At 37.6% G+C, this 12864-nt stretch overlaps 1 protein-coding gene across 2 annotated transcripts in view; it reads right to left on the bottom strand.

Moving 5' to 3' along the window:
* Positions 1 to 12864, bottom strand: part of LOC123552811 (trafficking protein particle complex subunit 10-like) — a 126111-nt gene that overhangs the window by 12863 nt on the left and 100384 nt on the right. For both annotated transcript variants that reach the window (XM_053540927.1, XM_053540926.1), the window contains 5 exons: positions 12493 to 12593; positions 8111 to 8237; positions 3561 to 3725; positions 1709 to 1892; positions 57 to 179 (listed from right to left, as the gene is read on the bottom strand). In XM_053540927.1, coding sequence (XP_053396902.1) covers positions 57 to 179; positions 1709 to 1892; positions 3561 to 3725; positions 8111 to 8237; positions 12493 to 12593 — 700 coding nt within the window. The remainder of the gene's footprint in view (positions 1 to 56; positions 180 to 1708; positions 1893 to 3560; positions 3726 to 8110; positions 8238 to 12492; positions 12594 to 12864) is intronic.

Below are 12864 nucleotides of genomic sequence, written 5' to 3' on the forward strand. Positions count from 1 at the left end.
ATGAAGCTATATACATCACTGAAAAACTGCAGCTTAACAGGAAGCCATTCACTTACCATCTACTGTCTTTGCACCATCGTACTTATATAGTTTAACTCTTGGCAAGGGAATGAATCCTGCAACAAGGGGCATCACCTGAAAACTGGAACTGTAACTACCTCCAGCAATGGAGAACACGCCTGCAAATACATAAAGACTATTTGTTACAGAAAAATAAACTTTCTTTTTATTTTATGATTATAGATGAAAAAAGCTAGAGCTGTCACAGGAATGATGAATTATACCCCCAGAATACGGCCTTGTCACAGAAGTAAGCCAATGTCAAAGTCAAACCTCAAAATCAATAGGGGTCATCTGCTGGTCATGGTCAACCTCCCTATTAAGTTTTGTGATCCCAGGCCTAAGCCTTCTCAAGTTATCATCCGGAAACTGTTTATCTGTTCCGGGTCCTTGTGACCTTTACCTTTGACCTACTGATCTCAAAGTCGAACTTGACCTGTATTTTATGATGTTACACCGGTGTACCAAAAATTATTCAAATCTGTCTAGCCTTTCATTATTTATTGTCCAGAAACCATGAAAACCAACAGACCGACAAGCTCACTTCTAGATGACTCAGGTGCACAAATTCACATGCTGGATAATATTCCTAAATGGTTTCATGACTGTAGGTGCATTTTGTTTAAATATATATTTAAACCTGTCTATAAAGACCACCCTTGGGAGAGCAAAAATATGGTCTTTATTGGGAGGTGGTCTATATTCACAGTTTAAATTACACTGTAAATGTTAAAATGGGAAACAAAACATGTGGTCTTTGTTCAGAGGTGGTCTTTAACACAGGTTTGACTGTATGCAACACAAGCACTTTATGTGTATTTTTCACTAAGTCAAGGACCGTAACTCCAATCTGGCTAAGTGAAATCCCAAAACAGAACACCAGATGCGCAACTTCATATGCTGTATAACAATCCCCTAATGTTTTATGACTCTAAATCAAATATCTTTTGAGATACATGTGACACATTATGTATCCCATTTATGCATATATACGGACAGATGGAAGTTCCTACATATGGGTATTTATATGGCTACTCTTTTGTTTTCTCAATTGTCCTTTTAGCCAAGTAAAAGAAAAATGGCTGCATAAAAGCTTACGGAATGAATGACATCAAAGAAAAAGTACAGTTACCTATTGTTTCTATAGCTGCCTACGTATGCAAATGTAAGGACGGACAAGGGCAACTCTAAGTACACCCCCCACTCTCAAAATTTTGTGGGGCACAAGAACAGAAGATACATTTATACTTAACGGATTATAGGACAAAACATTAGGGGGCAAATGTCCATTTCAAAAGCACGCAGTCGGGCAAATGTCCTATCTACCATTACAACTGAATATCCTGCAGTCCTTTTTTTTTCATATGGTTCATTAGGGGACAAATGTCCTGATGGTTGTGGTGGGAATGGGACCTATGTCCATTAAATTTCGCCTCAGTAAATAAATGGTATGTTGAATATTTAAGCCAAAGTTACAAACTTCTAAGTAAAAACTGCCAGTTTTGGTCTGAAAAGCAACCAGAAGCCACTAGAGAATGTATATCAAGATTTTCTTGCATTCATTCACTTTGGGAATTGTTCACTATTCCATAATGAGTTTAAATTTATTGGAATGTACTTCAATAAAACAAAACCTGTAAATACTAACTTGAAGATTTTCCATGCATGCTCCAGTTAGACTGGCCACTGACTTCATACATCAAATCTTGATCAGACAAGGGTTTGCTTACAGGCATCTGGAGAATGTGGATTTTCAAAGTTGAAAGAGTGCCAGTCCTGCAAACTTTATTTTCACCATTTGAAGTCACTTCCACTTTCACAGTAAACAGTGTCTGAAAAAAGTCATTGATCATCAATACAAAATGGATTTAATATACAATCAAATGAAAGTTAGGAAAGGCAAGACAAAATAGAATAGGGTAACCCTCAAAATATACAACACAATAACAGTAGGGCCCCACCATGAGAGTATGGCCCCACCATGAGAGTATGATCCCACCATGAGAGTATGTCCCCACCATAATAGTATGACCCAACCAAGAGAGTATGGACCCACAATGATAATATGAACACATTTCAAAGAGATAGAAATGGCCTTAAAACACTAAAAATTATATCTTTAAAATTGACATTTTGTCCGCTTTCTAAAATAAAGCTTTTATTTTTTCCATTTAAACCATTTGTGCAGTGGCAACTGTGTCTTCTGCCTTCTCTGTGGTCAATTAATCTAATAACTATTCTCCATTTGCACCTTCTTAACTTCTACAAATCAAACAGAGATGCTATGGGTTTGTTCAAGTTGGAACTATGTTCAAGTTGTCACACAGAAAACTGGGCCAGCTGCGGAAAGGAACTGATGTTCAAGTTGTCACACAGAAAACTGGGTCAGCTGTGGAAAGGAACTGATGTTCAAGTTGTCACACAGAAAACTGGGCCAGCTGTGGAAAGGAACTGATGTTCAAGTTGTCACACAGAAAACTGGGCCAGCTGTAGAAAGGAACTGATGTTCAAGTTGTCACACAGAAAACTGGGTCAGCTGTGGAAAGGAACTGATGTTCAAGTTGGGAAGGGAACTAATGTACATGTTGTAACAAAGAAAACTGGCCCAGCTGTGGAAGGGAACTAATGTTCATGTTGTAACAAAGAAAACTGGCCCAGCTGTGGAAGGGAACTAATGTTCATGTTGTAACAAAGAAAGCTGGCCCAGCTGTGGAAGGGAACTATGTTCAATTGTCACAAAGAAAACTTATCTAGCTCACACAGAAAAATGGCCTAGCTGTGGAAAGGAGCTTATGTTCAAATTGTCACACAAAAAATGTTCATGTTGTGGCACTGCCAACTGGCCTAACTGTGGAAGGGAACTAAAATACAGAAAACTGGCCCAGCTATGGAAGGGAACTAAATGCTTCTGATTTATAGCCATCAGGTATTGTAGACAAAAAAAAAATAGCAAGAGGGCCATGATGGCTAAAAGGCACTTGTCTGAGAAATGTTATATATCACATAAGTCAGAAGTTTTTCAATATTCATCTTTTTTTAGCACAGTCGATATCAGCTTCAACATTTTACTTCAACTTTAACCATCAATAGATTATTTTAAAGATGTGTATCAAAGTAGGTATATAGGCTATTTCTTATGTGGTACATTTCTGCGGGCCAGAAAAAGGCGGTGATACCATGATTGGTTATCTAAATTTGTTTTATCATTAAAGTCTGACTTATGTCAAGTTAGTTGTGCTGTTATCAGAATTTTCGGGTTAACTTAAGCACGAGATAGGAAATATTTTTGATATTTTTTAGTTAAATTCCAGTAGGATTTTTTTCTTCAAATCATTTAAATCTGATCTGGAACATTTGGGCCAAGTTTCATCAACTCCCAACACAAGGTTTCAGAGAAGATGTTGTTTAAAGGAAAGTGTGCAGGAATGACATGGAGAGAGTGATCACACTAGCTCCCCACTGGCACTTCCTGCTCAGCTGAGCTAACAATCAACACTTACCTGAAATTCTGTTAAAGAGAAATGGTACTGAAGCTGCCTCTGTTCATTTGCTTCTTGCATTATACAATAATAGTTTGATGTGAAAGTTAGATCCAGGGGAGGTAATTGTTCAATGTTGGACTTCAACTGCCACATAAATGAACAGCTTTGATCAATATTCACTTTCTGAAATGATCATAAACATAAAGGTTTTATTTGACAATATCAGCAGTACATACCATAAGTAACTTTAATACATACAAACTAACAAAGCAAATAAACAAACAAGAGCTGTCTGTAAGACAGCAAGCTTGATTTTTCTAAGTGCTTCACTCTGAATTAGAGCTTTGCCGGTAAAAGGGGCATAACTCTGTCAAATTCAAATCAGAGTTATGGGTATAGTTTCTTCTGGAGTAGCCTTTGATAGTAAATAGCTATTGCAAGTTCTGGGACAATCTGTGTATGAAAAGAATTGGAACCACTGCCTTACCCTTATTTCCTCTGGTGTAGACTTTGATAGTAAATAACAAGTTTAAGTTTCAAGTCAAAAGCTTTGATAGTAACAGAGATATTTGACGTTATCAACAACTCTAACCAACGGCAACCACGCCAAGGCAAGTGCATTAGCTCTATTTTTTCTTCGAAAAGTCAAGCTAAAATCTGTAAATGGCGTTTTTGATTAGATAACTTTACTTTGGGAGAGAATAGAACTGCAGATTTTAAATCTAAAAACAAGAGCTGTCACAGGAGACAGCGCGCTTGACTATTTCGATGCTGGATAGTGAAACTGGGCACATCTGAGGAAACTAGAGCTGTCACTGGAGTGTTTAATGACTCCAATTGTGGACGAAGATATTGCACAAAAGCCCGAGTCTATGTCAAAAATATCAACTTAAAGTAATAAGTGGGGTAAAGATAAAATGCATCAAAACACTATATAAGTATATCCTAAGCAAAAAGGGGCATAATTCATTAAATACTGGTGCCAGAGTTATGCACCTTGTGTCATACGGTTTGGGTGATGATGTTGAACAACTATTTTAAGTTTGAATCAAATCCATTCAGTAATGATAGAGACTGAGTGAAAGTGCATCAAAACTTTAACCTAAAATTCTAAGTAAAAAGGGGGAATAATTAATGAAAAATTGGTGCCAGAGTTATGCACCTTGCATCATATGGTGTGGGTTTTGATGAATGGGTGTTGATGTTGAACAACTATTTTAAGTTTGAATCAAATCAATTCAGTAATAACAGAGACAAAGTGAAAGTGCATTAAAACTTTAACCTAAAATTCTAAGTAACAAGAGGGCCAAGATGGCCCTAGGTCGCTCACCTGAGAAACTCACCATAATACACCATAACAGTGTAAACATAGACCTAGTGATTGCATGGAAAAAAATATTCTGACTAAGTATCATTAAAATTGGAGCAAACACAAGTATTTTTTTTTATTTGACCTAGTGACCTAGTTTTTAACCCCAGATGACCCATATTCTAACTTGACCTAGATTTTATCAAGGCAATCATTCTGACCAAATTTCATGAAGATCAATTGAAAAATACAGCCTCTATCACATACACAAGGTTTTCCTTTGATTTGACCTAGTGACCTAGTTTTTGACCCCAGATGACCCATTTTCGAATTCGGCCTAGATTTTATCAAGGTAATCATTCTGACCAAATTTCATGAAGATCAGTTGAAAAATACAGCCTCTATCGCATACACAAACTAAATGTTGACAGACAGACAGATGACAGACAAACGCCGGACATCCAGTGATCAGAAAAACTCACCTGAGCATTGCTCAGGTGAGCTAAAAAAGGGAAATAATACATGAAAAATTCGTCCCAGAGTTATGCACCTTGTGTCATATGATAAGGGTAATGATGTTGAACAATTGTTTAAGTTTGAATCAGATTCATTCAGTAATAATAAAGATAGAGTGAAAGTGCATAAAAATTTAACCTGAAATTCTAGGTAAAAAGGGAAATAATTCAAGAAAAATTGTGCCAGAGTTAAGCATCTTGTGTCATATGATGTGGGTGATGATGCTGAACAACTATTTTAAGTTTGAATCAAATCCATTCAGTAATAACAGAGGTAGGGTGAAAGTGCACCAAAACTTTAACCTGAAATTCTAAGTAAAAAAGGGAAATAATTCATGAAAAATTCGTCCCAGAGTTATGCACCTTGTGTCATATGATAAGGGTAATGATGTTGAACAATTGTTTAAGTTTGAATCAGATTCATTCAGTAACAATAAAGATAGAGTGAAAGTGCATAAAAATTTAACCTGAAATTCTAGGTAAAAAGGGAAATAATTCATGAAAAATCGTGCCAGAGTTAAGCATCTTGTGTCATATGATGTGGGTGATGATGCTGAACAACTATTTTAAGTTTGAATCAAATCCATTCAGTAATAACAGAGACAGAGTGAAAGTGCACCAAAACTTTAACCTGAAATTCTAAGTAAAAAAGGGAAATAATTCATGAAAAATTCGTCCCAGAGTTATGCACCTTGTGTCATATGATAAGGGTAATGATGTTGAACAATTGTTTAAGTTTGAATCAGATTCATTCAGTAATAATAAAGATAGAGTGAAAGTGCATAAAAATTTAACCTGAAATTCTAGGTAAAAAGGGAAATAATTCATGAAAAATTGTGCCAGAGTTAAGCATCTTGTGTCATATGATGTGGGTGATGATGCTGAACAACTATTTTAAGTTTGAATCAAATCCATTCAGTAATAACAGAGATAGAGTGAAAGTGCACCAAAACTTTAACCTGAAATTCTAAGTAAAAAGGGGGAATAATTCATGAAAAAATGGTGCCAGAGTTATGCATCTCGTGTCATATGATGTGGGTGATGATGCTGAACAACTATTTTAAGTTTGAATCAAATCTGTTCAGTAATAACAGAGATAGAGTGAAAGTGCATCAAAACTTTAACCTGAAAATCTAAGTGAAAAGGGGGGATAATTCATGAAATATTGGTGCCAGAGTTATGGCCCTTATGTCAGATGATGTGGATGATGATGAGGAATAAGTATTTTAAGTTTGAATCAAATCCATCAAGTAACTAGAGCTATCACTAAAGGTGATGAATGTACCCCCCGCATGCACTGACACAGAACATTGCAATTTGACGCACACAAGATTGCATAATTATGTGGACTGTATGTATTGTATGTATACAGTATAGTAACAAAAAACAAAGTCCCATAACTATGCAAAATATTTATCTAAAAGAATGTAACATGCACCATGCACAACTAGGGTTGGTACTGATCACTTGTGTGAAGTTTCATTAAACTGTGTGTAAGGGTTTGGTAGATTAGGCACGCACAAGATTGCATATGCAGACTGTATGTACATAGTATGTTAACAAGAAACAAAGTCCCATAACTCTGCAATTTTTGTCGCTGAAAGAACCTAACATGACCCATGCACAACTACTGTTGTTACTGATCACTTGTGTGAAGTTTCATTAAATTGTGTCAAGGGGATGAGGAGAGATGGTGCGCACAAGATTGTGTCTATGTATATAGTATAGTAACAAAAAAAACAAAGTCCCATAACTCTGCAAATTTTTTTTCTGAAAGAACCTAACATGCCCCATGCACAACTACTGTTGTTACTGATCACTTGTGTGAAGTTTCATTAAATTGTGTCAAGGGGATGAGGAGAGATGGTGCGCACAAGATTGTGTCTATGTATATAGTATAGTAACAAAAAACAAAGTCCCATAACTCTGCAAATTTTTTTTCTAAAAGAACCTAACATGCCCCATGCACAACTACTGTTGGTACTGATCACTTGTGTGAAGTTTCATTAAATTGTGTCAAGGGGATGAGGAGAGATGGTGCGCACAAGTTTGTGTCTATGTATATAGTATAGTAAAAAAACAAAGTCCCATAACTCTGCAAATTTTTTTTCTAAAAGAACCTAACATGCCCCATGCACAACTACTGTTGGTACTGATCACTTGTGTGAAGTTTCATTAAATTCTGTCAAGGGGATAAGGAGAGATGGTGCGCACAAGATTGCGTCTACGGACAGACGGACAGACGGCCAGACAACCTGAAACCAGTATACCCCCCCTTACAACTTTGTTGTCGGGGGGTACTATTACAGAGGTAAGCTGAAAAAAGAGAAAGTGCACCAAAACTTTAACCAAGGTGGCGACGCGGAAAGACGCCGACGCCGGGGCGAGTAGGATAGCTCTCCTTATACTTCATACAGTCGAGCTAACAAATCCACTTTATTCAGGATATAAAGTCTTTGCAGAAAAACAGGACATTATACTGAGAAAAAAATTGATGTATGGGCATTAAGTAGAATCTGAAATAAGATGAACCCCAATAGTGAACACATAACTTACTTTACTATAACTTTGAAAGAAAAAGAAAAAACGTTTTCCTATCACAGAAATACAGATAAACTTAGGTAAAAAAGTTAAAAACCTCGAATCACCTTGTCTTTACACCTGCATTGCATGTAAAAGTTCAATATACATTTTCTGTTTTAGTTTTCATACCAACAGAAATAAATGATGCAAGACAAGCATACCTGCTGTGTTCCAGGCTTATTCATCCCAACAAGATCTACATCTTTACTAGTGTCTGCAACTAGGGACCAATTCTTCAACACAAACTGTGTCTCACACTGACCGTGTACCAATACCTGCAAATATTTCCTGTAAGAGAAATGTAACAGTGCTTAACTATCCTTCAAAAAAAAAAAAAAAACACATTTAGATATAAAGTTAGTTCTTGAAATACTGAATTCTTTGAGCAAATGAGTTAACCTGTGTTCTTGAATTTTTAACCAGCGTAACAGTTCTTTGCATGATGTACATTTCCCTGGCTTATACAAGGTCTCAGCATCTATACTTACATTTCCCTGGCTGTATGAACTTCCAGGATATATACTTACATTTCCCTGGCTGTATGAGGTCCCAGGATCTAAACTTACATTTCCCTGGCTGTATGAACTTCTAGGATCTATACTTACATTTCCCTGGCTGTATGAGGTCCCAGGATCTAAACTTACATTTCCCTGGATGTATGAACTCCCAGGATCTATACTTACATTTCCCTGGCTGTATGAGGTCCCAGGATCTATACTTACATTTTCCTGGCTGTAAGGGGTCCCAGGATCTTTACTTATATTTCTCTGGCTGTATGAGGTCCCAGGATCTATACTTACATTTCCTTGGCTGTATGAAGTCCAAGGATCTATACTTACATTTCCCTGGCTGTGTGAGGTCCCAGGATCTATACTTACATTTCCCTGGCTGTATGAAGTCCCAGGATCTATACTTACATTTCCCTGGCTGTATGAAGTCCCAGGATCTATACTTACATTTCCCGGGCTGTATGAAGTCCCGGGATCTAAACTTCCATTTCCCTGGCTGTAAGGAGTCCCAGCATCTATACATACATTTCCCTGGCTGTATGAACTCCAAGGATCTATACTTATATTTATTTGGCTGTATGAGGTCCCAGGATCTATACTTCAATTTATATGGCTGTAAGGGGTCCCAGGATCTATACTTACATTTCCCTGGCTGTATGAAGTCTACATCATCTATTCTAACATTTCTCTGGCTGTATGAAGTCTACAGCAGCTATAATAACATTTCCCTGGCTGTATGAAGTCTACAGCAGCTATACTAACATTTCCCTGGCTGTATGAAGTCTACAGCAGCTATACTAACATTTCCCTGGCTGTATGAAGTCCCAGGATCTATACTTACATTTCCGTGGCTGTATGAAGTCCCGGGACCTAAACTTCCATTTCCCTGGCTGTAAGGGGTCCCAGCATCTATACATACATTTCCCTGGCTGTATGAACTCCAAGGATCTAAACTTATATTTCCCTGGCTGTATGAACTCCAAGGATCTATACTTATATTTATTTGGCTATATGAGGTCCCAGGATCTATACTTCAATTTATATGGCTGTAAGGGGTCCCAGGATCTATACTTACATTTCCCTGGCTGTATGAAGTCTACATCATCTATTCTAACATTTCTCTGGCTGTATGAAGTCTACAGCAGCTATACTAACATTTCCCTGGCTGTATGAAGTCTACAGCATCTATACTAACATTTCCCTGGCTGTATGAAGTCTACAGCAGCTATACTTACATTTCCCTGGCTGTATGAAGTCTACAGCATCTATTCTAACATTTCTCTGGCTGTATGAAGTCTACAGCATCTATACTAACATTTCCCTGGCTGAATGAAGTCTACAGCAGCTAAACTTACATTTCCCTGGCTGTATGAAGTCTACAGCATCTATTCCAACATTTCTCTGGCTGCATGAAGTCTACAGCAGCTATACTAACATTTCCCTGGCTGTAGGAAGTCTACAGCAGCTATACTTACATTTCCCTGGCTGTATGAAGTCTACAGCACCTATACTTACATTTCTCTGGCTGTATGAAGTCTACAGCAGCTATACTTACATTTCTCTGGCTGTATGAAGTCTACAGCAGCTATACTTACATTTCCCTGGCTGTATGAAGTCTACAGCATCTATACTAACATTTCCCTGGCTGTATGAAGTCTACAGCAGCTATACTTACATTTCCCTGGCTGCATGAAGTCTACAGCAGCTAAACTAACATTTCCCTGGCTGTATGAAGTCTACAGCACCTATACTTACATTTCCCTGGCTGTATGAAGTCTACAGCACCTATACTTACATTTCTCTGGCTGTATGAAGTCTACAGCACCTATACTTACATTTCCCTGGCTGTATGAAGTCTACAGCACCTATACTTACATTTCCCTGGCTGTAAGAAGTCTACAGCACCTATACTTACATTTCCCTGGCTGAATGAAGTCTACAGCAGCTATACTTACATTTTCCTGGCTGTATGAAGTCTACAGCATCTATACTAACATTTCACTGGCTGTATGAAGTCTACAGCAGCTATAATAACATTTCCCTGGCTGTATGAAGTCTACAGCAGCTATACTTACATTTCTCTGGCTGTATGAAGTCTACAGCATCTATACTAACATTTCTCTGGCTGCATGAAGTCTACAGCAGCTATACTTACATTTCCCTGGCTGTATGAAGTCTACAGCAGCTATACTTACATTTCTCTGGCTGTATGAAGTCTACAGCATCTATCCTAACATTTCCCTGGCTGTATGAAGTCTACAGCAGCTATACTTACATTTCTCTGGCTGTATGAAGTCTACAGCAGCTATACCTACACTTCTCTGGCTGTATGAAGTCTACAGCATCTATTCTAACATTTCTCTGGCTGTATGAAGTCTACAGCATCTATTCTAACATTTCCCTGGCTGTATGAAGTCTACAGCAGCTATACTTACATTTCCCTGGCTGTATGAAGTCTACAGCATCTATACTAAAATTTCTCTGGCTGTATGAAGTCTACAGCAGCTATACTTACATTTGCCTGGCTGTATGAAGTCTAAATCATCTATTCTAACATTTCTTTGGCTGCATAAAGTCTACAGCAGCTATACTTACATTTCCCTGGCTGTATGAAGTCTACAGCATCTATACTAACATTTCTCTGGCTGTATGAAGTCTACAGCATCTATAATAACATTTCCCTGGCTGTATGAAGTCTACAGCAGCTATACTTACATTTCCCTGGCTGTATGAAGTCTACAGCATCTATTCTAACATTTCCCTGGCTGTATGAAGTCTACAGCAGCTATACTTACATTTCCCTGGCTGTATGAAGTCTACAGCATCTATTCTAACATTTCCCTGGCTGTATGAAGTCTACAGCAGCTATACTTACATTTCCCTGGCTGTATGAAGTCTACAGCATCTATACTAAAATTTCTCTGGCTGTATGAAGTCTACAGCAGCTATACTTACATTTGCCTGGCTGTATGAAGTCTAAATCATCTATTCTAACATTTCTTTGGCTGTATAAAGTCTACAGCAGCTATACTTACATTTCCCTGGCTGTATGAAGTCTACAGCATCTATACTAACATTTTTCTGGCTGTATGAAGTCTAAATCATCTATTCTAACATTTCTCTGGCTGTATGAAGTCTACAGCATCTATAATAACATTTCCCTGGCTGTATGAAGTCTACAGCAGCTATACTTACATTTCCCTGGCTGTATGAAGTCCCAGGATCTATACTAACATTTCCCTGGCTGTATGAAGTCTACATCATCTATTCTAACATTTCTCTGGCTGTATGAAGTCTACAGCATCTATAATAACATTTCCCTGGCTGTATGAAGTCTACAACATCTATTCTAACATTTCCCTGGCTGTATTAAGTCTACATCATCTATTCTAACATTTCTCTGGCTGTATGAAGTCTACAGCAGCTATACTTACATTTCCCTGGCTGTATGAAGTCTACAGCATCTATACTAACATTTCTCTGGCTGTATGAAGTCTACAGCATCTATACTAACATTTCTCTGGCTGTATGAAGTCTACAGCCTCTACAATAACATTTCCCTGGCTGTATGAAGTCTACATCATCTATTCTAACATTTCCCTGGCTGTATTAAGTCTACATCATCTATTCTAACATTTCTCTGGCTGTATGAAGTCTACAGCATCTATAATAACATTTCCCTGGCTGTATGAAGTCTACAGCATCTATAATAACATTTCCCTGGCTGTATGAAGTCTACAGCATCTATAATAACATTTCCCTGGCTGTATGAAGTCTACAGCATCTATAATAACATTTCCCTGGCTGTATGAAGTCTACAGCATCTATAATAACATTTCCCTGGCTGTATGAAGTCTACAGCATGTATAATAACATTTCCCTGGCTGTATGAAGTCTACAGCATGTATAATAACATTTCCCTGGCTGTATGAAGTCTACAGCATCTATACTTACATTTCCCTGGCTGTATGAAGTCTACAGCAGCTATACTAACATTTCCCTGGCTGATTGAAGTCTACAGCATCTATACTTACATTTCCCTGGCTGTATGAAGTCTGTGCGTTACACAGAAAGGGTTTCGCAATGTAACTGTTGTTAACAGAGGTCTGGGTAACCATGAACAATCAAATGCTATCTGCAATACAAAAATATGGAGGAACATGTAAAATGGTCATCAAGTTAAATTCTACAAATCTGAGTTCATTGATTAAAATAACCCAGATTTTTGAAGTTGAAAACTTGGTTATTAGATCTGCAATGTTGTTGTGCAGGCAGACAGATTGCTAGATGGATGGCATCAAGTGTTTCATATCTGAAATGAAACTCAGATTACAGGTAGCTTACAGTAAGACAAAGATGGGATTGCACATAGGGTCACAGGATGAAGTTAGCATGCTTTTTTCATG

This window comes from Mercenaria mercenaria, chromosome 4, assembly GCF_021730395.1.
Source record: "Mercenaria mercenaria strain notata chromosome 4, MADL_Memer_1, whole genome shotgun sequence".
NCBI classification, from domain to species: Eukaryota; Metazoa; Mollusca; class Bivalvia; order Venerida; family Veneridae; genus Mercenaria; species Mercenaria mercenaria.